The sequence below is a fragment of the Myxozyma melibiosi genome (genome assembly GCF_037950935.1).
Source record: "Myxozyma melibiosi strain Phaff 52-87 chromosome Unknown BZA70scaffold_7, whole genome shotgun sequence".
Lineage (NCBI taxonomy): Eukaryota > Fungi > Ascomycota > Lipomycetes > Lipomycetales > Lipomycetaceae > Myxozyma > Myxozyma melibiosi.
Window position 1 is genome coordinate 521,037 of NW_027042921.1, and position 20,294 is coordinate 541,330.

Sequence of the window (20,294 nt, forward strand, 5' to 3'; positions counted from 1 at the left end):
CCCCCTAATCCACTCCACAAAGAATTTTTCCCGCCCTCTGCTCCAAGAGGTTTTGTTGCAGTTGGTAGCAGTTCGACGAACTATTGAGTATTATTCATAAAATGGAGAATAGTCAGACAGTCACCTTCAAGGTATGTATCAAGTTCATGTACAGAAGTAGGCATCACTCGCAGAATCTAACAAAGTAACTGCTATACAGAGTCTGGCATTCTACGGCTCAGTAACGTCGTTGGCGTTCGCGCCAGAGAGTCTATTGCTCGCTGGTCGCGGATCTACGCTCTCTATCTACGACTGGAAGACAGGAGATTTGCTGAAAGATGTGAAACTTTTCAAGCGCAACAAAATTCACGGAATTGCCGTCGGTGAGCATTGGTTCTAACTTCTGATAAAGATTCTCGAATGCTAACTAATGTTGGATACAGGACAGTCGCAGGTCTTGATCTGGGGAGCTTACTCGTTCGGCTTTGTTAATATAAACGATCTCCTCAAAAACTTCAAATTCAAAGAGTTTGTGATGAAAGACTGGTTAATGGCAGGCCATTGGGGCATCGATAACAGGGCACATCTGGTTACAGCGCACAATCTGCTGCTGACGATCAGTCTGGACCGGACAAAGCTGGAGAAGGTATCAGGATGTGGGAACGAGTGCAGTCTATACTCTGCAGCGGTGCACTCGACGTCTACTGATATCCTAGTTGCGGCGGGGACGGTGTTTGGATCAATAGACGTCTGGTCGGTCGAGAAAGGCGAAGTTATTGCTGTTCTGAACGGGCATGAGGGATCGATTTTCAATGTGCAGTTTTCTAAATCCGGTGATATGATCGTCAGCTGCTCTGACGATCGATCGATTCGCCTGTGGGATATCGCTAGTGAGACATGCTTGGCAGTCGGATGGGGCCATATGGCTCGGATCTGGCAGCTGAAATTTCTTGACGACTGCATCATCAGCACGGGAGAAGACAACACAGCTCGAGTTTGGGAGTTGAAGGGTGATAAGCTTGAGTGTATGCAATTGTGGGAAGGTCATACTGGACGAAATGTATGGTCTCTGGCCGTGAACGGTGCCGATGAGAAGATCATAGCCACAGGTGGAGCTGATGGTAGAATCCGGCTCTGGAATTCAAAGGAGCGGCCACAATTTTTACGTGAGTAACTTAGCGTGTTATTTCTTCGTGTCAATGCTTACTCTTTCTAGGAAACCGAAGTTATAAGACGTTTGAGGACATCGAGAAAGCGATTGGAAGGACTGTAAGTTGTTATTATTGGCTGTAGATAGGATATGCGAGAGTCGAAACTAATCCGAATAACAGTGTGGTAGTATAAAGCAGTTTATGGCCATTAGTTCTACCTTATATGCCTTCTCAACTACTGGCGGGTACGTGATTCCACAGCTAATTCACCCTGTCGAACTTCTCTAACAATACTATGCTCTATAGATATATCCTGACGTATGACAGAATGCTCGACATGTGGGATGAGCTTTTCTTTCATCAAAGCATCGTCGGCTTCAGTCTGCTCAAAGGCTGGGACCACAAGCCCTACGTCGCAGTCGGTGACCGGGTCGGCAGAATCTACGTCCTATCTCACGATGGCATGAACGATCCTTTGGTCCTGGATCCTCCGTCCGAGAGCTGTGGTAAGACTGTGGAGATGATCACTTTGACTTCTGATGATTGTCTTTATTTGCTGGTACAATACGGAAATTCACAGGCGCCCTGGTGTTTGTTTGCTCTGCATGAGAATGAGGTGAGTGCGAGTCCATCGTGATTAATGCGAGACTGTTTATTGACCAGCATGATAGTTTGATACCATCTCTCTGCTGTACAAGTCTACTTTAGAGAGCGTTGCCACGTTCCCTTTTTCTTCAGCAATCGTGAGCTCTTCTAAATTCCTAGTCATAGGATCCAGGTTCGGAGCGTTAGCGATGTACGACATCAGCGACGACGCCGAGGAGAAGAAGAATTTAGGAGTCTGGAGACGGATTATGTCCGAGGACTGTATCACGAGCACTGTTGTCATTCAGGAGGAGTCCGACGAGATTGATCTGCTGCTTACTTCTAGAGTGGGGCAGTATTCAGTGTGCACTTTGCGCGGATACAGGGCCGGGAGTGTTGAGCTGGATAAGCTACATCTCAATAGAGTAGCCAAAGGTAGCATTGAGGGGGTGAGTTGCGATTTTCTTGGACCGAAGCTATACGACTTTACATGCTAACAAGGTAACAGGCGATGTACGATAGATCAGGCGATTTAATTTTCTGGGGTTTTAGAAACAACTATTTCTTTTTATGGAACGAAAGCAGGCAGTTTGAAATCATGTCTGAAGTGTGTGGTGGATCCCATCGGTTCTGGCATTTTTCATTCCAGTCACAGACTGATTTTGGTTTTGTCTACGCAAAATCCACGACGGTGAGTTCTTTTTCTTCAGTTCTCTGTAGAGTTGATGATGCTGATTGTTTAATGCAGATTTGCTTTGCATTTTCGCATTTTTGGATGTTTGATAGCTATTTGAACTCGCTGGTTCAAGACGGTAGTCACGGTAGAGAGATCAGGGCTATAGCGACTTCCTCGACGACGAATGACGGAGCCGCTTTGCTTGTGGCGTCAGGAGCTGAAGATACCTGTATTAGACTTACAAACGGTAAGATTCTCAATTGAAAATTCAAGAAAACATTTGACGTTATTGTGAGCAAAGCAGCTAACTGGAAGTTACCTTTTTAGTATACGATGACGGTCGCATATCAAATCTGTGCATTGTTCGAAAACATGTCTCGGGCATTCAAGAGATAAAATGGTCAAACGATGGTCGCTACCTATTCACCAGCTCAGCAAGAGAGGAGTTTATAGTCTGGCGAGTTACGATCCGAGGAGCAGCGGTTTACATGTATCCGATTGCCTCTGCGCCGATTGAATCTGATGTCCCCGATTTGCGAGTCATGGATTTCTTTCTCCACGAGGTTGAGGTCGATGGTGCGCCTTACTTCTTCATCGTGACGGTGTACTCTGATTCGGCGATCAAAGTATGGATGTTTGATCCCCAGTCCGCGAAATTCACGCTCAAAGCGTCAGGACGGTACAAGACCTGCTGCATATTCAAAGTAACCGGCGTTGTCTACGACGACGAGGTCTTGTTTTTCACGGGAAGCTCTGATGGATACGTTACCTGCTGGAATCTGCAGTCTGTGCTTCAGTCTGCGTTGGAAATGTCTCCGGATCGAGTGCCGTTTCCTGAGAAATCGTGGACCGCGCGGGTTCACCAGTCTAGTATAAAGTCGATGGAAATCCTGGACTCGGAGTCGCTGTATATAGTATCCGGAGGCGACGATAACAGTATCTCGATCACCAAAGTCAACGGTACAGAGAGCGCGAGCCAAGTGCAGAAGATAGACGCGGGCCACGCGTCTACCGTTTCATCTATTGTTGTCGTTGATAAGGAAACGGTTTTGTCTACGGCTGTAGACCAAAGAATCAGGCTCTGGAAGTTGCAGCAGACGCCGACTTCGCTGGTCATGGCTGAGGATGAGTATACTACAGTTGCAGACACGGGATGCTTGAGTTTAGGTCGTATCGGTGATAGTTCGATGTTGATCGTTGGCGGTGCGGGTTTAGCGGTTTGGAAATGGGATAGCTAGTCGTTTGTATATATGTAATAGTTATGTTGGTAGTTGTTAGTGTTATAAGATAGTAATTACTCGGATCAGTAATTGACATATTGAGTAGCTGTGTGAAAGGTAGTAAGGGTTTAGTAGTAACCCCGTACGAACCCACGACTTTTGTCAATATCGACATCATTTCTGATCCCAGCCATTCGAATACGCTATTCAATGCGCTGCAGATAACAAGCTATGGCCGATGAGAGCAGTAGTCTACCGCCGGTGGCGGCGTATGAAAACGTCAAGGAATTCATGTCTGTTTTGATGATGGTCTCGACTACCGACGGACGTCAGTTCTGCGGTACTCTGATGGCTACAGATCGAGTGCGTCTTCCTCTTTGAAGTCGTGATTATTGTGCTGGTGCATGCTGTATGTACTTTTATTGCTAACTGTTGATATAGGACAGAAACTTGATTCTCAGTGAGGCGTCGGAGCAGTTGCCGGTGGGATTTCAGTCTCGGCGAGGAGATCGGTTCAGATACGTTGGCATGATAGCAATTCCGGGGAAACATATCTTACGGATAGATGCGTCGAAAGATAGTCTGAAGGCTAGAGAGATGCTATTAAAGGGAGTTTCAAGAGGTGCGATAATATAACAAGCGGTCTAGACAAGGTATCCTCCAGGTCTGCAAAATGGACTACGATTATTCTATGGATCTGCTGGGTTTTTAGGTCCAAGGGCACAACTGTATATATGTATAATATAATAAATCTTTCATGATACACCAAACATCATCTCCATCCTATGTACAGCTGAGCCAATGTATTCCAATCCCTTCCCGACGCTGTAGCCCAAAATGCTGGGTTTAGCTACCAGCCGTCGCTTGGAATCCAAGCACATAATCCTCAGAAAATTCCACCACCAATCGTCATTTTGCATTCTGCTGAAAAGATAAAAAGCCGCTCAGCCTTGTCGCTGCTTGTGTCTCGGGTGCGTCTTGCATCGGACAAGGATTCTTCCCTTGCGTCGAACGATCTATATGTTGGAATTGCAGTTAGTTTACCGTCCATCTTCCTCACAACACAAGCAAAACCAGAAGGTTCTTGAACATGACATACGTAGCAATCAGCACACATCTTCTTCACCGCCGACCGGACCTTAATCCCGCGCGCAGCAGTCTCCTGCGCGGCCGCGCTCTGCAGCAGCGCATTATTCACCGTCGGACGAAACCGGCTCTGCATCTCCATCGACCACGACAGTCCCGACCCGATCATGTTCCGTCGGATAGAGGTCGCGGCAATCCGCGAGAATGACAGCAGATGTGACAACATGGCTTCCGTTTACTGAATTGAGAGTTTCTAAAGCTGATGATGGTCGTGAGAATCTGTTCACGAAAATGGAGTGGTGGTTGATGCCCTAAACCTATGAGGTGGACAAATAGCATGAATCCACTCGTTGAGTTTATTTGACCACTCCTTATATACTACGCATATTACTCAAGATATTCATTCATTCACTTCATTCAACAGAATTCTATTATACAAAACCGGGCACTTACTCAGTAGCCTCGGGAGCAGGCGCATTAACCTCAGGTGGAGGAGCGTCTCGCCTGCCTTTATACTCGGGTCGTAAACTGTACTTTAACGCATACGGTCCCTTTTTGTTCAGAATCGCGACCGACTCCAGCAGCTCTTTCAGATACGCCTGAGATGATATCAGCATCCAACTTGTCTGTAGGAATAAAACAGATACTTACCTCCGGTTGTCGTGTGCGCTCGCGCAGGCCCTTCATGCTCCAATAGTCGTACTCCTCAAAAAGCTTGAACAGTAAATCGTAGAGCTCGTTCCTCGGGATTCTCGCGGCTTTTCCTTCCTGTGCGCGTTCCTTCTCGCGCTTCTGCGCCTTCATAAACATGCTGTTGCTATGCTTCATACTCGGTCCCGCCATCGCGAGCGTGACTCCGGGGATCTCATCCAGCAACGTCACCTGTGCGCGCGGAGCGGTGTTGTTGAATGTCTGCTGCCGCTGCTCGACGAATGATTTGTAGTTTTTGTCAAACGGCGAGACGGTAAGTGAGCAGTCGTGTGCCACCGTTCCAACAATTGACGTCTTTTCTGTGACAAGGAAAGAAAACGTGTTAGCGCCTGCTACAGCATCTCAATCTTCGTTGATCATCATACTTGGAATGTTAACCCGTCGGTACGGCTGATATCTCCTCTTCTTTGACTGATACGCCGACCCGTTGCTTGATCCGGCGCCGTTTCCGCCCTGTGAGTCGCGAGCCGGATCGGCCGCGGCATCCTTGCTGCTTCCGCGGAAACGAGCGAGGTTCTCTTCCGCAAAGACATAGGTGTTTGCGACTTTTTGGTTTATGACTGATAGTTTGTATTCGTGGGGTAGATCTTTCATCTCGGGGGCGTCGGCTAGGAGTAATCGGATCTGGTAGAATAAAAGCACATTAGACGATTAGATCATGCTGTCGACAACTTCACCACATAAACCAGAGTGCTGCTCAAGAAACCTCAGAAGAAGGACTTACATCCTTTGGATTGTTAAGTCTGACAGTCCCCAGATCCCGCCCGTCGCTTCCCATCTCCAACCAGCGATCTCTCAGAAACTTCGGCATTCTCACAAGCCACACCTTGTGTCCCGCAGCCGACATATCGAGATCGCCAGAGTCCTCATATACATCCTCGTCCTCATCACCGGCCTCGCCTGGGACAGAGGCCGGGCTCAGATCCTCGTCGTCTTCGAAGCCCGCGGCGTCGAAGTTTTGTTCATCTTTGACGGGCTCGGGTTTGACTGTTGGACCAACTGACGACATACTGTTTTTAGTGGGGAGAATGTCGGGTGGAAGGGGAATAAAGGAGAAAAGGGAAGCAGAGATCAGCTTCAGTTGTTTGCGAGATGCGCGTGGATGATCCGGTTCTCAGAATTACGCTGACGTAACTCGGTGAGTATATCTCAGACCTGGAGAACACCCGCTACCTGATTATCAGATCAGTTCACGATCCAGATGCAAATATACTGCAATTGCACTATTCATTGACTCGTATCAAACAAGTCCTCTAAGAAGAGATATCAATGAGTCTGACATTCCCGTTCCCGCTTCCGACGACGGGCGCGTTCTCGTACTGCCAATGTATAAGCTCGTCGGATCACTACCAGCTCTTAGCAGATGCCGACGTTCGGCGCGCGCAATTACGCGATGTCTTGAAAAGAGCAAAGAGGAAGAATATACAGGACATGCTTGAAGTAGTCAAGGTGAGTTTTCAGACTGTGTTTCTGGTCAGAGATGGAGGTTGACGTGGGATCTAGGCGATCGAGGATTATATCCCGTTTGCATTCACAATCAAAGAGGGCATTGAATCTGGTGATCTGTCGCTTGATCATGAAATAGGTATGGTCAACCATAATCCAGTTGTACTCCATATGCTCACAATAATGAATCTGCAGTGACTTCATGGCGACCGCCGCTGGTGGGGTCCCATCTCCACATGGTTGAGAATCAACGAATATCAGCGCCTACTATATCCTACGAGGTCTCGATGACCTTATTAACCTATTCACTGTCACTGCTATCGTTAGCCGAGGAGGCGTATCTCGTAGGAAATTCAGAAGACAAATGGAAACAGGTATGATCTACTCGATACCTCTAGTCCTCAAACACCTGCTAACATCAATAGTCTACCGCATACCTCCTCTCAGCGCAATCGATCCTGATCTACCTCTCCACCCACCCTCTCCTCATCGACCCAGCTCCCCCCTTAGACCTCCAACCCTCCACACTAACCCCCCTCGTCAACATGATCGCCGGCGCCCTGCACCTCCTCGTCCTCTACAAATCCCTCCCCACACCAGACTCGACCGCCAAACCCCCCTCCGCGAGCCTCATGAGCCGGATCTCGATCTTCGCCCTCGAGAAATTCTCCGCGGCCCTCACACTCCTCCCACAATCCCTCAAGAACGACGCGCTCGAACGCTGGATCCAGGACGCGAAATCGTACTGCTCCGCGCTGGCGGAGCGGTATATGGCCGTCGAGCGCGAGTCCAAGGGCGACGTCGGCGCCGCGATCGCGCTCTGCATGGCCGGCCGGGCAGAGTTGAAATCCGGCTCTGGCTCGTCGATCTTGAAAAAGCCGTCGCGGCTGTCGATACCTAAACGGTCGTCGTCTTCGACTACCTCGAGCGAAAGCTCACAGTCTTCTTCCTCCTCCGCTAGCGACTCGGGTTTGAAGACCGCCATGAAGCGATTACGCCAAGACCTTGAATCTCTTGAAACCGACTTTCGGGTGCAGAACGATCGGCTTTCGTTCCAAAAGATCCCAGACACTAAAGAGGTGAAGCGGAACTGGCCGTCTGGGCGCGAGGTCGTCGCGTCAAAGGGAGAGTGGACGCCGCCTGCGAGTCTGGTGGATTGGGAAGGTACAGGGGAACATCATGAGTCTGCGCCGGGGATGAGGAGAGGGGTGAGTTATAGTGGGCAGGGACAGTACTATTGATCGCATCAAAGTCGTTTGGTATCTTTTGGGTTGGTTGTTGGCATATAGATGGATCTCGAATATGTATAAAAGTTTGGCTTGTACGTACACTCTCCAAGCGGTGTTATCAGAAACCGGTACTCCGTTAAAACAAACAAAACGTGAAACCAAGCATAGTATCTCAGCCGGTTAATATGTATATATCATAAAAGTATACGAACAAATAAGAGCGTATTTAAATAGACCAAAACGATCCTCGTAGCGTCATTAGTGAATAATCAAGTATATGAAAGGAAACGTAGCGAGGTTAGACGAATTCCTCGATAAGCATCTGAACTTCGCCGTATTCGTGAGATTCAGCTATCTCCTCATAGTTCTGCAATATCAAATCATCAGTTAGCTCATTCACCTCATTCACCCACAAACAAACATAAAACAAATACTTACACCAACGATATCAAACCCTTTGATAACTCCTGGAAGTTTCCGCCCCTTTGACTGTCTCGCCCACAGCTTCTTTGCTTTCTCGTTTGTCGCGATGTCGACCACCTGGAACTCAATCCCGTAGACTTGCAGGATCGTCTGCAGCTTCCGCGTAAGCATCATGATGTTGCGGCCAAACATGATGCCGCCCGTGAGGGAGGTGTAGATGTAGATCTTCTCACTCTCGTCGACTTCAGGCGCAGCTGGAGCAGCAGCTGCGGCGACGGCTGCTCTGGGCTCGGCGGGTGCGCTCTGCTCTGGCTTTACCTCTGCTTCCACAACTTCAGCAGCAGCCGGGACTTCCGGCTCTGCAACAGCAGACCTGGTCAAAGTCTCCTGCTCGGTCGTGGCGACAAAAGACTTTGTGGGAGTCGCAGGCGGTGAAGACTCAGCCGGTGCGTCTTTCTTCGGTGAGCCTAGAGCAAAGCTCCGCACCACCACAGGCTGCTGAACCGCAGCAGTCACCTCCGCCACCGGCTCTGGCTCTGCTTCCGGCTCTGCTTCCGGCTCACTGGTAGTCTTCACCTCGCCATCAGTAACTACCTTAGACGCATCATCTAAAGTCTCGGCATCCACTTCCTTCACGGCAAGAGGCTCGACAGAGCTCTTACTAGGACTAGAAGAACCAATAGAGAAGCTTCGTTCGACGATCGGTTCAGGAGCTGCGACAGTCGTCTCGGCTTCTTCCTTAGTCTCGGTGGCATTAGTGTCGGCCTCGACGATAGGTTCAGGAGCTGGGCCAGTCGTCTCTTCTTCTTCCTCCTTCGTCTCGGTGACATTAGTGTCGGCTTCGACGATCGGGTCGGTAGGGGTGATGATCGCCTTGTCTTCTTCGGTGGCGGTGATAGTGGGAGATTCTGCGTCTGTCGAAAGAATGTCGTTCGACTCAGTCGGGGTAGTATCCACTTCCTCGGCTTTCTCGTCTGCTTCGGCAAATGCCTCACCCACAGCTTCGTCGGATTGCTTTACAGCAACCTCCTTCTCCTCTTCAGTCTCAGCAGTCTCCTTCTCCTCTTCAGCAGCCTCTTCAGAAACATCAGCTCCAGTGGTCGCCTGAACCTCAGCAGCCTTCTCAGCTCCCGCAGAGACTTCAGTTTCATCTTCCTCCGTCTCAACGACAGCAACATCTGCAGGCTCGGCAGTCTCTGATACTTCAACATCTTTCTCAACCGGAACATCTCTCTCTTCAGTCTGAACTACAGCTTCCTCAGCTGTATCTGAAACTTGCTCTTCCATAACGACGTCCTTGGGAGTATCCGCATCAATAGGAGCCTCAAGATCTTCGCTCTCGCTTGTCGCTTCTAAGGGTTTGACTGCGGAGTCTTCGTCTTTGAGAACCTCCTCGCTCTCGGTCTTGACTATGGCCGCATCAGTAGCATCGGGAAGGTCAGTTTCTTGAACTGCAGGGTCCAGAACATCGTCGGCCACTGGCGCCTCCTCGATAACAGCATCATCGATCTCCTTTGTTTCAGACGATGACACCGCCGCTGCCGTGTCTTCCACGGACGGTATTTCAACATCCTCAACCTCTTCAGAGCCGACGCCTTCACCTTCTTCAACTGCAGTCCCCACAGCCTCCCTCGCGATCGGTACACCCCCCGCCTCCATCTCCTCAACCTCCTTCAACACATCCGGCGGCGCCTCCGGATCCACCACCCCCAACTCCGCCTTCGTCTGCAAAATCATTGCCGCGATCTCCGCCTTCTCGAACCGCTCGGCCGCGTAAATATCGACCTCGTCCACGGGCGCCGCGAATTCCTCAGCAGCAAGCGCAAGCACGCTTTCAATCACGTCGTCTTCGGTCTCGACTGCCGTGCTGGATTCGGCGAGCTTTAGCGCTTCAAGGTCGAGTGCTTGGGTGCTGGATGAGGTGGGCGGGGTTGGCTCGGCGGGTTCGAGAGGGGCGGATTTGGCGGTTGGGTCTTCTGTGGTGGCGGAGGTCTCCACTACAGGCTCAGCTGCAGTCGAAGTCTCCGGCGCTGCGTCCTCTGTAGTGGACACGTCCGTGACAGGCTCAGTTGCAGTCGAAGCCTCTGGCGCTGGGTCTTCAGCAGTAGTCACGTCCGCGACATGCTCAATGGCAGTCGAAGCCTCCGGCGCTGCGTCCTCTGTAGTAGTCACGTCCGTGACAGGCTCAGCTACAGTCTCAGCTGGCAACGTAGTCTCTTCTTCCACAACAGGCTCAGTCGCAGTCTCATCAGGCAACGTATCCGATTCTTCCACAACACTACCAGAACTAAATACCAAATCCTCCCCTGCAACCTCCACAGGCTCGATATCAACAGCCTCTTCAGCCTCTTCAGACGCGATCAGTTCCGCAGCAGGCTCGGAAGACGTGCTCGAGACGACGACGTTCGAGGTCAAAGACTCGGTGAGATCAGGGGTCCTCGAGCCGGTGACTCCGTATTCGCTGCTATCGACGGATTCCACATCCCGTACACTGCTGCCGGCTGCCACGGTTTCGAAAGTAGACGCGTTCAAGGGAGACTCTGATTGCTGCTCGTCGCTATTTTGATCGGCGTCGCCGTCGACGTGCATGTCTGCCATATGCGCCTCGATCAGGTCGATTAGCTCGTATCCGTCGTAGTCGTCGTCGTCTGCCTCTTCGTCCGCGGCAGGTGGTTGGTCTGTCGCCTTGTCCGCTTCAGCCGGTGATGTGTGCATATCAGCCTCGAAGAAAAAGCGATCCGAGTCTGCGACGGTGTTGCGCCATGAGGATATCGTGGAGGATAAACCAGGAGTTATCGCTGCTGTCTGCTGTTCTCCCTGCTGCGGCCGCAGCTGATCAGCGCCAGTGATCCCGGCACCAGAGTCGGAGCCGCTGCCGATCTTGTCCAGTTCGGAAAGAATCGACTCAGCAAAAGACTCGATCGATACTTCCATTGTGCGGCGAGAGAAGTGCAGTGGTATTATGGGAAGTGGAAGGAGGTGCAGAGAGGAACGTTGAGGTGCGCTGGCGTAAATTGGAGGAAAGCACGCGATTGAGTTTTGGGGAAATAAATATAAAAAGGTGCAAGTCTGATAGCCGCTCCCAATGGTTTGTTGCGTATTTATCTGTGATGTTTGGAGTGTTTGTTGGGTTTGATTGCAATTGATAAACAGAGAGTATATTCTTGATTTTTGTATTGTATTTTCTTTATGTGTGTTTTTGCCATTGAGGAGCGAGATCGGGTGGTGTAGAAGCAATTGTGCATGAACGAGCACATTACTCCACACGTAGCATCAGCCAACAACAATTCTCGCATCTCCTCGTATCTGTGCTCAATATTTAAAATCAAAAGTCAACGATATAAAAGTATTTGAAACAGCAAAAAGAGACAGTGAGAGAAGTAGCCATTTGTCGTACAGCGCAGATCGCAGTCAACCTCTCTGTGGCCCTTATCTGTCTCCACCTTCTGATCTCCTTCTCCATCACCGTATCCACTGCCACCCTCTCAATCCCTCAATTACCTACACTACCGCACAACAAATGACCTCCGAATTAAAGCCAAAGATTGTAGTTCTCGGGTAAACCTCTCTCTATCCATCGAAACCAACTCTTGAGCTGCTACTAACAGCTACAGCGCCGGCGTCGCGGGCCTCACATCCGCCCTCCTCCTCGCCCGCACAAATCTCTACGACGTGTCCGTGATTGGCAAATTCCTTCCCGGCGACTTGGATATCGAGTACACGAGTCCCTGGGCCGGTGCGAACTGGATGAGTGCGTGAGATACAGTCGAACGGCGTGTGTGGAGCTAATGAGTGCGTGCAGGCTTTGTGAAGGACGACGAGGTACTCGAGCGATACGACAGAATCACGTATGCCGAGATCGCGAGACTTGCAAAAGAGCATCCTGAAGCAGGTATCTGGGTACATTACTCAACTTCTCTACACCACCTCATCCTCCTGGCAATTACTGATCGTGAACCTCTCTCTAGCCCAAGAAAGTCATAGAGTACGTCCGTGCCGATGACCTGATCAAGAACAACCCGCTCCTAGGCGGCCTTCTTGATGCCCGACCCTGGTTTGCAGATATGACCCCCAACGTAAGCACCATGCTTCTCTCATCCACTGCTCAGTCTCCTAACCCATTATCCTCCGCCTAGTTCAAGCAACTGACCCCAGCCGAAATGCCAAAAGGCTACGTCCAGGGCATAACCTACGACTCGTACTGCTTCAACCCGCTCATCTACCTCCCCTGGCTCGTCTCCCAACTCCTCAGCCACGGCGTCTCCGTCCGCGCGCGCACGGTCTCGCACATCTCTGAAGCCTTCGCGCACCACGCCTCCGGCCAACCCGCGCACCTCGTCGTCAACTGCACGGGACTCATGGCGTGCAGACTAGGCGGCGTCATGGACGACAAAGTCTACCCCGGCCGCGGACAGACCGTGCTTGTGCGTAACCACGCGCCAGCGATGTATGACATCACAGGCTGCTCGGACGCGGACGACGAGCTCACGTACATCATGTCGCGGCCCGCGGGGGGTACGATTCTCGGCGGGTGCTATCAGAAGGATAACTGGAACGCGACGCCGGATCCAAACATGGCGCAGAGGATTATCAGGCGGTGTCTGGAGATCTGTCCGGAGCTGGAGAGCGAGGGCAAGCTCGACATCATCAGACATAACGTCGGCTTGCGGCCGTCGAGGGAAGGGGGACCTAGAGTTGAGAAGGAGAAGAGGGAGGAGGGGTGGGTGGTTCATAACTATGGCGCCGGGGGTGCGGGATATCAATCCTCTTACGGCATGGCTACTCATGTAGTAGAGCTCGTGGGCGAGGCTCTCGCGTCGTGACTGGATCTTCAATGTCATGGTCAGAGTATTCAATATTAATTATTACAAAAGTACATCATTCTTAAATATCTTGATACCACCGTTCTATATCCCATTATCATATCATGTCACATCACCAAAAAACTCCAAAACATATGTCTCTATACATCAGAATTCCATACGTCCCTTCTTATTAAAATTACGGCCCTTCCACAACCGCCTCTCTCTCTTTCTTTCTTTCTTTCTTTCTTTCCCTGTTTTTCTGGTTTTCTTGCGTAGGTGAAACGAGCATCTAGAAAATGCAAAGTTGTGCTGATTCTGTGAAATTGTCTTGCGCGCTGACGGAAAGTATTTGTTGTTGTCAGTAGAGGAAATTGAGGTGCTGGAATGCTGCGCCCTACTATATCATGAGCTGTGGCACTATCCACTCATAGACAAATCTATCGAGAAAATGACACTCATCTGCACGTTGTAAAAACATTTGTGATCTGCAGACTCATAGCTGCTTATAGCTGCTTCTCGACGACATCGACATCGACATCGACATCGACAGCCACGCCCTCCATCTTTGCGTTCTCGCGCGCGGCAAGATGCTTTGCGCGCTGCTCGCGCGACATCTTTTGACTCTTCTTGATGCCAAAGCCACCCTTGAGCAGGCCCTGGATGTCCTCGAGCGTGAGGTACGCGGTCTCGGGGTACATGAACAAAACCCCGATCCAGCCGAGCATGCAGAGACCGGCAAAGAGGCCGAAGGTGCCGGAGGGCGTGATGTTGTCCATCATCGTCAGGTAGGTCGACGAGATGACGAGGTTGCCGGCCCAGTTTGTGGCGGTCGCGAGGGAGGTGCCGAGGCCGCGGACTTGCATCGCAAACAGCTCGGATTGCTGCCATGGGACGTTACCGATGCCGGACGCGTAGGAGGCGACGTAGCACATCATGAAGACCAGGATGCAGATGGCCCATGGGTTGGAGCCGGTGGCGTTGGCAGGCAGGTAGTGGAACGCGATGGCGGCGATGACGAGCGAGATGGCCATGCAGGGGATGGTGAAGAGCAAGATGCGTCTGCGGCCGATGCGGTCGATGAGGATGAAGGCGATGATGGTGAAAGCCATATTAGTTCCTGCGACGATGATGGAGACGGCGGTGGGGTGATTGAAACCAACCATGGCAAAGAGACTGGAGGAGAAGTACATGAGCGAGTTGAAGCCGGAAAACTGCTGGATGCCCTGGAGCATGCAGGCGATGATGACGGCGCGCATGTTCTCGGGGATCACAACCAGCTGGCGGACGGCGTATCTCAGGCGTCGGGCGCGGGACCACTCCGGGTGCTGTTCGTTGTTGAAGATCTCGAGCAGCTTGACTTTCTTCTCGACCAGGTCCTCGGAGACGACGGCGTTACGGGGCGAGTAAATCCATCGGATGACGCGCTTGGCCTCCTCGGTGCGTCCGCGACTGACGAGGAAACGAGGGGTTTCGGGCATGAGGATGAACATTGCCATCTGGACGGCAGCCGGGAGGATACCGAGACCCACCAAGATACGCCAGCCATTGTCGACGCTCTCGAGACCGGCGCCGATGGCGTAGGCGATGACCTGGCCGCCGGTGATGGCGAGCACGTTGAGGATGACGAGGCGGCCTCTGAAACGCGAGGGGGCCATCTCAGAGATGTAGAGCGGTGCGATGAGGGAGGCGATGCCGACGCCCCAGCCCATGATGAAACGGCCTGCGATCATGGTCCAGACGGTGTGGGAGGCGGTCTGGATGGCGGCGCCGATGATGAAGAGGGTGTTTGCGCCGAGGGTGACCCACTTGCGCCCGAGGACGTCTGCGAGGGAGCCGGCGATGATGCCGCCGAGGAGGGCGCCGAGGGAGGTGGCGGAGGTGATGAAGGACTCGTCGCCGTCGGAGAGCTCGTGGCCGAGGTCGGTGCCCATGGAGGTGAGGGCGCCGGAGATGTAGCCGGTGTCGTAGCCAAAGAGGAAGCCGGAGAAGGAGACGAGGATGACGAGGAGGAAGACGAAGGGGTTTGGACGGCCGGACTCGATGTCGACGCCGGCGGCGACTTCGTGGTCTACGGCATATTGGTTGAAGGAGTCTCTGTCGAGGTTTGAGTCTGTGGAGGCGATTTCGGCGGGGGAGGGGATGGACTTGTCTTCGAATTCGAGATCGGCCGCCATGGGTGTAGAGAGAGAGTGGAGAGAGTAAAGAGGGAAGTAAAGAGGGAAGTAAAGAGGGAAGTAAAGAGAGAAGAGTAAAGAGAGAGATATAAAGAGAGGAAGAGGAAGAAGAGAAAGAAAGAGAAGAAAGGCTGTGGGGAAAGTTCTCGAGAGTCAACGAAAGGGCGAGGAAGAAAGCAGCGAGAGCGCGCGAGGCCGAGGAAGATTTGGATGGAGAGCCAAGAACGAGCAGATAAGGGTTTGAGTGTGGTGGCTGTGCTGGGGTGCAGAATACAGAGCTTCCGGCGGATCAACAAAGGTGCGAACGGATCCGAAACAGGCTTAGATTCCGTCGGAACTTTGCGTTCAGCTGCGTTGGTGGTGCATCCACCGGCAACGCGAACAGAAATTCCTGGAGCTTTGCTGTTTGTAGCATTGAATTACTACTACTGCTACTACTATCATATATCAGATACTTCTTTCTACTCTCTTTGTTGTGAACAATTCCATCTGCTAATGCTAATAAACACGGCCAAAACCTGCTCTGTTCTACTTCCACTCCTCTCCTGTCCCCACTCAACCGCTCACCCGCCATCCTCCACCCGCCTTCCACAATCTCCTCCTGTCAAAGAGCCACAAAGTCTAACTTTGCCTGACGACCAGAGCTGGAATTTTGTAGAATCTTGCAGTATGAGAACAGCATAGTCGTAGTCCTGTGTGCTTGCTTAGAAGCGTGTGAAAGCATGTGAATGTCTTTTATTTCCTTTGCAGAGTATACCAGGCAACTAGAATGAACAATAACAATAACAATAAAAATAAGAATAAAATAAATAACAAACTAAAACAATGCCATTCATCAGACGGGGAAATCCCGAGCCTCCCCGTTCCTGCCTAATCTCGACTCGTCTCTTGACTTCACCGCATAAACAAGCCAAACCTGCCTTCTTTGCTTAGTCTATCTCGACTATCTCAACCTTCTCCGTCTTTCTCTTCTATTCATCGTCAATTCCTTTCTTATCTTCCTTAGACTCTCTTCTTTCTCTTCTTTCTCTTTCTTTGTCTGCTAACTGCACGCCCTGCACGCCCTGCACGCGACCATCCTAAACTCAATCCCTACCCCTCCTTACTCTCTCCGTCTCCACAAACAATCCATTATCCTCCAACCTTAATCACCACGCCATACTATCAAACCTCGCCAACTGCGCCGTCGAGTCCTGCACATCCTTCTGACTCTTCTTGCGCATGTAAAAAATCGCACAATCCTTACTCGAGCAAATCACGTCCTGGTGCAAACTCCCCTGGCACCGCTGACACTGCGTCCACAGCCGCGCAAACTTCGTCTCCAACCCATTCAGGCTATCGATCTGCCGTCTGTAAAACTCTGCCGCCCGCGGCATGCAATTCTTGCACAGCGCGCCCTTCGCAAACGCACCCGTCAGCGGCGTCCGGCATCCCATACACACCTCCGTCTTCACCGCAAACTTCATCAACCCCCCCACCGTCGGCGCCGCCACCGAAATCGTCCGCGTGTGCGCGCCGTTCAACAAACTCGTCGTCTGCTGCATCCCCAATATCGGCTCAAAAATCCGCTTCAGCGGATTCGCCAGCTGGTTCTCGAGATAGTACTTTGTGTCCAGCGGGATATTGTTCTCCAGCACGTACAACGGGTCCTCCGACCGCTCGTAGTTCTTGTCGTTCTTCGCGCCCTTGATAATCACATACGCAACCCGATCCCCCAGCGTCGGCGCGGACCCTGCATCTCGCTTCCGCATCCGCTCCGCTAGCTCCACATGCGCCTGCTTCGCCGCATAGTCCGCCTTCGCGAGCGCTTTTGTAATCACCAGCAGCGACAGATCAATCTTGTTCTGCAGCAGATCTGAGATAATCCGCTTCACAAACTCCTGCGCCCCCGCAACGTCCCGGTCGTGCAGAATCTTCTTCAACACCGTCTCAATCACCGTCTGCACCAGCCGGCAATTATCTCGCCGCACCGTCTCGATTCCCTTCGTGTCCATCTTGTCCGGCTTGTCCGGCTTCGTCCAGTACATCCCCGCATACCGCTTCTTGTTGATCAGCAGATACGGATAATACACCTTCTCAAACTCAAGCTTGATCGGGTTTATAAACTCCTCCGACACCCGATCCGCCGCAACCTGCCCGAGTCGCATACACTCCTCCAGATCGTTCGGCCCAAACTTGATCATCACCGAATCCGTGTCTCCGTAAATAACCTGCGCGTCGTGCTTCAACCCATGCTCCACATTATAATTCTCCTCCACAAACTTCTTCGTATGCTCAATCATCTCCCGTCCATACGCCGTCACCGAACTCGAAATCGCAAGACACGGAAGCTTCCCCACCGTCGCGCCCGTGAAACCGTACACCGAATTCGCAGAGATCTTCAGCGCAAGCTGCCGCCCGTCCAGCACCGCCTTCTTAAACGGATCCGTCTCCTTCTTCAAATCAGCCTTGGCCCGCTTCCGCGCCCCCAGCAACTCCTCCAGGATAACCGGCAAAACTCCCTTTCGCACTCCCGACTTTACAAAGTAGTCCCCGTTCGGCGTCCGCTCGTAGTCCTCGCCCAGCTTCAGCGTGCTCCCCGCTCGCTTCAGATACTCCGGCGTCAGCAGCGTCGTATAGCACAGGTTATGCGCCATCATGATACTCGGATACAAACTAGAGAAATCAAGCGTCGCAATCGGAACATCGTAGTACCCACGAATAGGCTCAATAACCGTCGCTCCCTCGTACTGCTCGTCACTCGACCCCTCCTGATGCATATTCGGCACCACAAGCTTCAGCTGCAGCGCCTTGCGAAACAGCTGCGAAACAACCTTGATCTGCTGTCCTCGCGTCAGCAAAAAACTAAACGGTACCCCCGTCACGCGCGCCATCTCCGTGTAGTTGATCAACGCCATCAACTTCTCCATCAGCCGGATCGGCAGATACGCGTCCTTCAGACAGTACACCGCCAACCGTCGTCGCGACTCTGCCCCGCCGTTTTGCAGATCCGTAATGATCGAATGATGCACGTCCTCCTTCTGCTCGTTCAGAAAGTGCGCGCTCACAGAGTTGAGCGTGTAACTCCGCAGCTTGTAGTCCCGCTGGATCAGCTGCAGCATATCAAACTGCAGCCGCCCGTCGATATTGATCACCTTCGACTCCCGCGTTCCGTACGCTTTCGACGAAAACGTAGAGTCCTTCATATCCTGCTTCACATGCACCAGTCTCCCAAAGTACGGAAAATCATGCACCTTCAGCGCCGCCGCCCGGTCGAGCAGGTACGGCAGGTCAAAGTTCACAATATTGTACCCGATAATCACGTCCGGATCGACCTCGCGCACGAAATCCCGCCACCCCATCAGCATCTCCTTCTCCGTCCGGTTCTCAATCACCTGCGACCCCACGATCGGCGCACATGTGTTTAGCGTAAACACGTTCCGCACAAACGGCTTGCTGTCCCCGTGTCGCGACACCACGTTCGCAATCTGAATCACCGGGTCCACCTCCGCCTCGGGGAAAATCCCCTTCCGCCCCGCGCACTCAATGTCAAAGCTCAGCACCCGCAGCGGCGCCATCTTCAACCACTCGCCCTCGGACGGATGCGCAATCATGCGGTCGTACGGAATCTGCAACTCGAGCTGACACGACGACACTTTCTGCTTCTCGGCCGTCATCTGGTACTCTCCCCCGGGCAACGTCACCCACGACATCCCAGACAGTTTCGTGTCAATCATCGCCCGCATCACGTACTGGATGTTGTCGTACGTAGTCTCGAGCGCGAACCCGACGTTCCCGTCCCGCCACTCAACCTGTCCGCGTTCAAACCCTCCGCGCACGCGGTTGATGTGGCGGGGGTCTTTCACTGTGATCTTCAGGAAAGCGCTCGGCGACTCGCCGAGGTAATACATGATACTCCATCGGCTCACAATCTCAATACTGTAGATCGCACCGGGGTACAGCGTCTATATCAAGTTAGCGCAGGCAGTGATAAGATAAGTAGAGAGTAACGTACGTCGAGGTAATCATGCAGAGAATTCACATGATACTGCTCAAACTGATATGGAGCCTGCACATAAAAGTAATGGTAAAACCCAGTCATGTTACACATCACAGAATGGCCCTCCTATATACAAAAAGTCAGAATATATAAACAACATTTCTCTCTGGTGTGAATGCGCACCTCGGTCACTCCAAATAGACGAACTACTGGCTGGTCATTGTAAATCGCCTCTTCGGCGTCGATCTGCTGAAACACTGCGTGATATACCAAGTCAGCACTTTCTTTAAATACCAGAATACTCTGCAGACACAATATGTAGCAGCAAAATACTCACCAATAGGAGTAGTTTTTGGATCAAAGGCAGGCAACGCCGGTCGCGCCCACTTCTGGTCATTTTCGGCAGCTAGAGAAAGTTAGTTTCTCCTTTCCTCTGTACAGTCGATCGACAACCACCAGCACAAACATACAATGTCCAATCTCTTCCTCTAGCCTCTCAAGGTCCTCCTCAAAACTACTGGCTTTCTTCTGCTTGAGAGCGTTGCCAGCGTATTTGACGCGCTTGGTGTCGCCCGCGGGCTGGGACGCGGAGGAGTGAGGAATGTTTGTGAAATCGGTGAGCGGCGTGCCACGCTTGACTGTGGCTGCCATTCGTGCTGTGTAGAGTAGATTGGTTTAGTAATAGAGGTGTTTAGTAGTAGTTGTCAGCCAGACTAGCAGTTCATCGCGATGCAGGAAGGCGAGGGATGGAGTCGAGCAGGAGAAGGACGCGTTGGGAATTGAGATCAAATTGGTGAACGCGGGAGTGACGCGCTCGGAGTGTGAGCGTC

The 20,294-nt window shown here is 51.8% G+C and overlaps 9 protein-coding genes across 9 annotated transcripts; 4 read left to right on the forward strand and 5 right to left on the reverse strand.

Moving 5' to 3' along the window:
- Positions 1-7: 7 nt before the first annotated feature.
- BZA70DRAFT_280042 (WD40-repeat-containing domain protein) lies at positions 8-3,696 on the forward strand. Its single transcript, XM_064912881.1, has 10 exons — positions 8-131; positions 200-362; positions 423-1,145; positions 1,196-1,248; positions 1,311-1,375; positions 1,437-1,746; positions 1,802-2,164; positions 2,224-2,406; positions 2,464-2,638; positions 2,719-3,696. Exons 1-10 carry the CDS (start codon positions 102-104, stop codon positions 3,627-3,629), a joined length of 2,976 nt encoding a protein of 991 aa, XP_064767838.1. The 5' UTR covers positions 8-101; the 3' UTR covers positions 3,630-3,696.
- A 20-nt stretch (positions 3,697-3,716) lies between these two features.
- On the forward strand, positions 3,717-4,336 carry BZA70DRAFT_280045 (uncharacterized protein). Its single transcript, XM_064912882.1, has 2 exons — positions 3,717-3,974; positions 4,053-4,336. Exons 1-2 carry the CDS (start codon positions 3,843-3,845, stop codon positions 4,245-4,247), a joined length of 327 nt encoding a protein of 108 aa, XP_064767839.1. The 5' UTR covers positions 3,717-3,842; the 3' UTR covers positions 4,248-4,336.
- On the reverse strand, positions 4,337-5,075 carry BZA70DRAFT_280048 (the prokaryotic ribosomal protein L36-like protein). The gene is made up of 2 exons (XM_064912883.1): positions 4,711-5,075; positions 4,337-4,627 (listed from the first exon to the last, which is right to left on the reverse strand). Exons 1-2 carry the CDS (start codon positions 4,921-4,923, stop codon positions 4,556-4,558), a joined length of 285 nt encoding a protein of 94 aa, XP_064767840.1. The 5' UTR covers positions 4,924-5,075; the 3' UTR covers positions 4,337-4,555.
- A 20-nt stretch (positions 5,076-5,095) lies between these two features.
- On the reverse strand, positions 5,096-6,598 carry BZA70DRAFT_258282 (transcription initiation factor IIF, beta subunit). The gene is made up of 4 exons (XM_064910841.1): positions 6,133-6,598; positions 5,774-6,032; positions 5,349-5,707; positions 5,096-5,296 (listed from the first exon to the last, which is right to left on the reverse strand). The coding sequence occupies exons 1-4, from the start codon at positions 6,415-6,417 to the stop codon at positions 5,147-5,149; spliced, it is 1,053 nt and encodes a 350-aa protein (XP_064767841.1). The 5' UTR covers positions 6,418-6,598; the 3' UTR covers positions 5,096-5,146.
- BZA70DRAFT_185099 (uncharacterized protein) lies at positions 6,296-8,292 on the forward strand. The gene is made up of 5 exons (XM_064909978.1): positions 6,296-6,546; positions 6,658-6,857; positions 6,912-6,993; positions 7,050-7,228; positions 7,280-8,292. Exons 2-5 carry the CDS (start codon positions 6,678-6,680, stop codon positions 8,093-8,095), a joined length of 1,257 nt encoding a protein of 418 aa, XP_064767842.1. The 5' UTR covers positions 6,296-6,546; positions 6,658-6,677; the 3' UTR covers positions 8,096-8,292.
- On the reverse strand, positions 8,095-11,586 carry BZA70DRAFT_280056 (uncharacterized protein). The gene is made up of 3 exons (XM_064912884.1): positions 8,522-11,586; positions 8,184-8,450; positions 8,095-8,117 (listed from the first exon to the last, which is right to left on the reverse strand). The coding sequence occupies exons 1-2, from the start codon at positions 11,438-11,440 to the stop codon at positions 8,382-8,384; spliced, it is 2,988 nt and encodes a 995-aa protein (XP_064767843.1). The 5' UTR covers positions 11,441-11,586; the 3' UTR covers positions 8,095-8,117; positions 8,184-8,381.
- Positions 11,587-11,914: 328 nt separating this feature from the next.
- BZA70DRAFT_185069 (uncharacterized protein) lies at positions 11,915-13,572 on the forward strand. Its single transcript, XM_064909977.1, has 5 exons — positions 11,915-12,064; positions 12,121-12,257; positions 12,309-12,406; positions 12,475-12,582; positions 12,643-13,572. Exons 1-5 carry the CDS (start codon positions 12,027-12,029, stop codon positions 13,327-13,329), a joined length of 1,068 nt encoding a protein of 355 aa, XP_064767844.1. The 5' UTR covers positions 11,915-12,026; the 3' UTR covers positions 13,330-13,572.
- Positions 13,573-13,814: 242 nt separating this feature from the next.
- BZA70DRAFT_258288 (Myo-inositol transporter) lies at positions 13,815-15,553 on the reverse strand (the record flags this gene model as incomplete). The annotated part of the gene is made up of 1 exon (XM_064910842.1): positions 13,815-15,553. Exon 1 carries the CDS (start codon positions 15,483-15,485, stop codon positions 13,815-13,817), a length of 1,671 nt encoding a protein of 556 aa, XP_064767845.1. The 5' UTR covers positions 15,486-15,553.
- A 793-nt stretch (positions 15,554-16,346) lies between these two features.
- On the reverse strand, positions 16,347-20,236 carry BZA70DRAFT_185204 (DNA polymerase family B-domain-containing protein). Its single transcript, XM_064909979.1, has 5 exons — positions 19,935-20,236; positions 19,802-19,870; positions 19,648-19,721; positions 19,480-19,590; positions 16,347-19,429 (listed from the first exon to the last, which is right to left on the reverse strand). The coding sequence occupies exons 1-5, from the start codon at positions 20,113-20,115 to the stop codon at positions 16,634-16,636; spliced, it is 3,231 nt and encodes a 1,076-aa protein (XP_064767846.1). The 5' UTR covers positions 20,116-20,236; the 3' UTR covers positions 16,347-16,633.
- Between the last annotated feature and the right edge of the window lie 58 nt (positions 20,237-20,294).

Excerpts from the sequence above, each read along its gene's own strand:
- BZA70DRAFT_280042 (XM_064912881.1), top strand. The coding sequence starts at position 102 with ATGGAGAATAGTCAGACAGTCACCTTCAAG. Across the intron at positions 1,146-1,195 it reads GGAGCGGCCACAATTTTTAC|GAAACCGAAGTTATAAGACG; the intron begins GTGAGTAACTTA and ends TACTCTTTCTAG. Across the intron at positions 1,747-1,801 it reads TTGCTCTGCATGAGAATGAG|TTTGATACCATCTCTCTGCT; the intron begins GTGAGTGCGAGT and ends CCAGCATGATAG.
- BZA70DRAFT_185204 (XM_064909979.1), bottom strand. The coding sequence starts at position 20,115 with ATGGCAGCCACAGTCAAGCGTGGCACGCCGCTCACCGATTTCACAAAC. Across the intron at positions 19,722-19,801 it reads TCCAAAAACTACTCCTATTG|TGTTTCAGCAGATCGACGCC; the intron begins GTGAGTATTTTG and ends TATATCACGCAG. Across the intron at positions 19,430-19,479 it reads CTCTGCATGATTACCTCGAC|ACGCTGTACCCCGGTGCGAT; the intron begins GTACGTTACTCT and ends AACTTGATATAG.
- BZA70DRAFT_280048 (XM_064912883.1), bottom strand. The coding sequence starts at position 4,923 with ATGTTGTCACATCTGCTGTCATTCTCGCGGATTGCCGCGACCTCTATC. Across the intron at positions 4,628-4,710 it reads AGATGTGTGCTGATTGCTAC|ATCGTTCGACGCAAGGGAAG; the intron begins GTATGTCATGTT and ends TCCAACATATAG.
- BZA70DRAFT_185099 (XM_064909978.1), top strand. The coding sequence starts at position 6,678 with ATGAGTCTGACATTCCCGTTCCCGCTTCCGACGACGGGCGCGTTCTCG. Across the intron at positions 6,858-6,911 it reads ACATGCTTGAAGTAGTCAAG|GCGATCGAGGATTATATCCC; the intron begins GTGAGTTTTCAG and ends CGTGGGATCTAG. Across the intron at positions 7,229-7,279 it reads CAGAAGACAAATGGAAACAG|TCTACCGCATACCTCCTCTC; the intron begins GTATGATCTACT and ends TAACATCAATAG.
- BZA70DRAFT_280056 (XM_064912884.1), bottom strand. The coding sequence starts at position 11,440 with ATGGAAGTATCGATCGAGTCTTTTGCTGAGTCGATTCTTTCCGAACTG. Across the intron at positions 8,451-8,521 it reads AAGGGTTTGATATCGTTGGT|AACTATGAGGAGATAGCTGA; the intron begins GTAAGTATTTGT and ends TTGATATTGCAG.
- BZA70DRAFT_185069 (XM_064909977.1), top strand. The coding sequence starts at position 12,027 with ATGACCTCCGAATTAAAGCCAAAGATTGTAGTTCTCGG. Across the intron at positions 12,065-12,120 it reads CCAAAGATTGTAGTTCTCGG|CGCCGGCGTCGCGGGCCTCA; the intron begins GTAAACCTCTCT and ends TAACAGCTACAG. Across the intron at positions 12,583-12,642 it reads TTGCAGATATGACCCCCAAC|TTCAAGCAACTGACCCCAGC; the intron begins GTAAGCACCATG and ends TCCTCCGCCTAG.
- BZA70DRAFT_258282 (XM_064910841.1), bottom strand. The coding sequence starts at position 6,417 with ATGTCGTCAGTTGGTCCAACAGTCAAACCCGAGCCCGTCAAAGATGAA. Across the intron at positions 6,033-6,132 it reads GACTTAACAATCCAAAGGAT|ATCCGATTACTCCTAGCCGA; the intron begins GTAAGTCCTTCT and ends TTATTCTACCAG. Across the intron at positions 5,708-5,773 it reads CCGACGGGTTAACATTCCAA|AAAAGACGTCAATTGTTGGA; the intron begins GTATGATGATCA and ends TCCTTGTCACAG.
- BZA70DRAFT_280045 (XM_064912882.1), top strand. The coding sequence starts at position 3,843 with ATGGCCGATGAGAGCAGTAGTCTACCGCCGGTGGCGGCGTATGAAAAC. Across the intron at positions 3,975-4,052 it reads CTCTGATGGCTACAGATCGA|GACAGAAACTTGATTCTCAG; the intron begins GTGCGTCTTCCT and ends CTGTTGATATAG.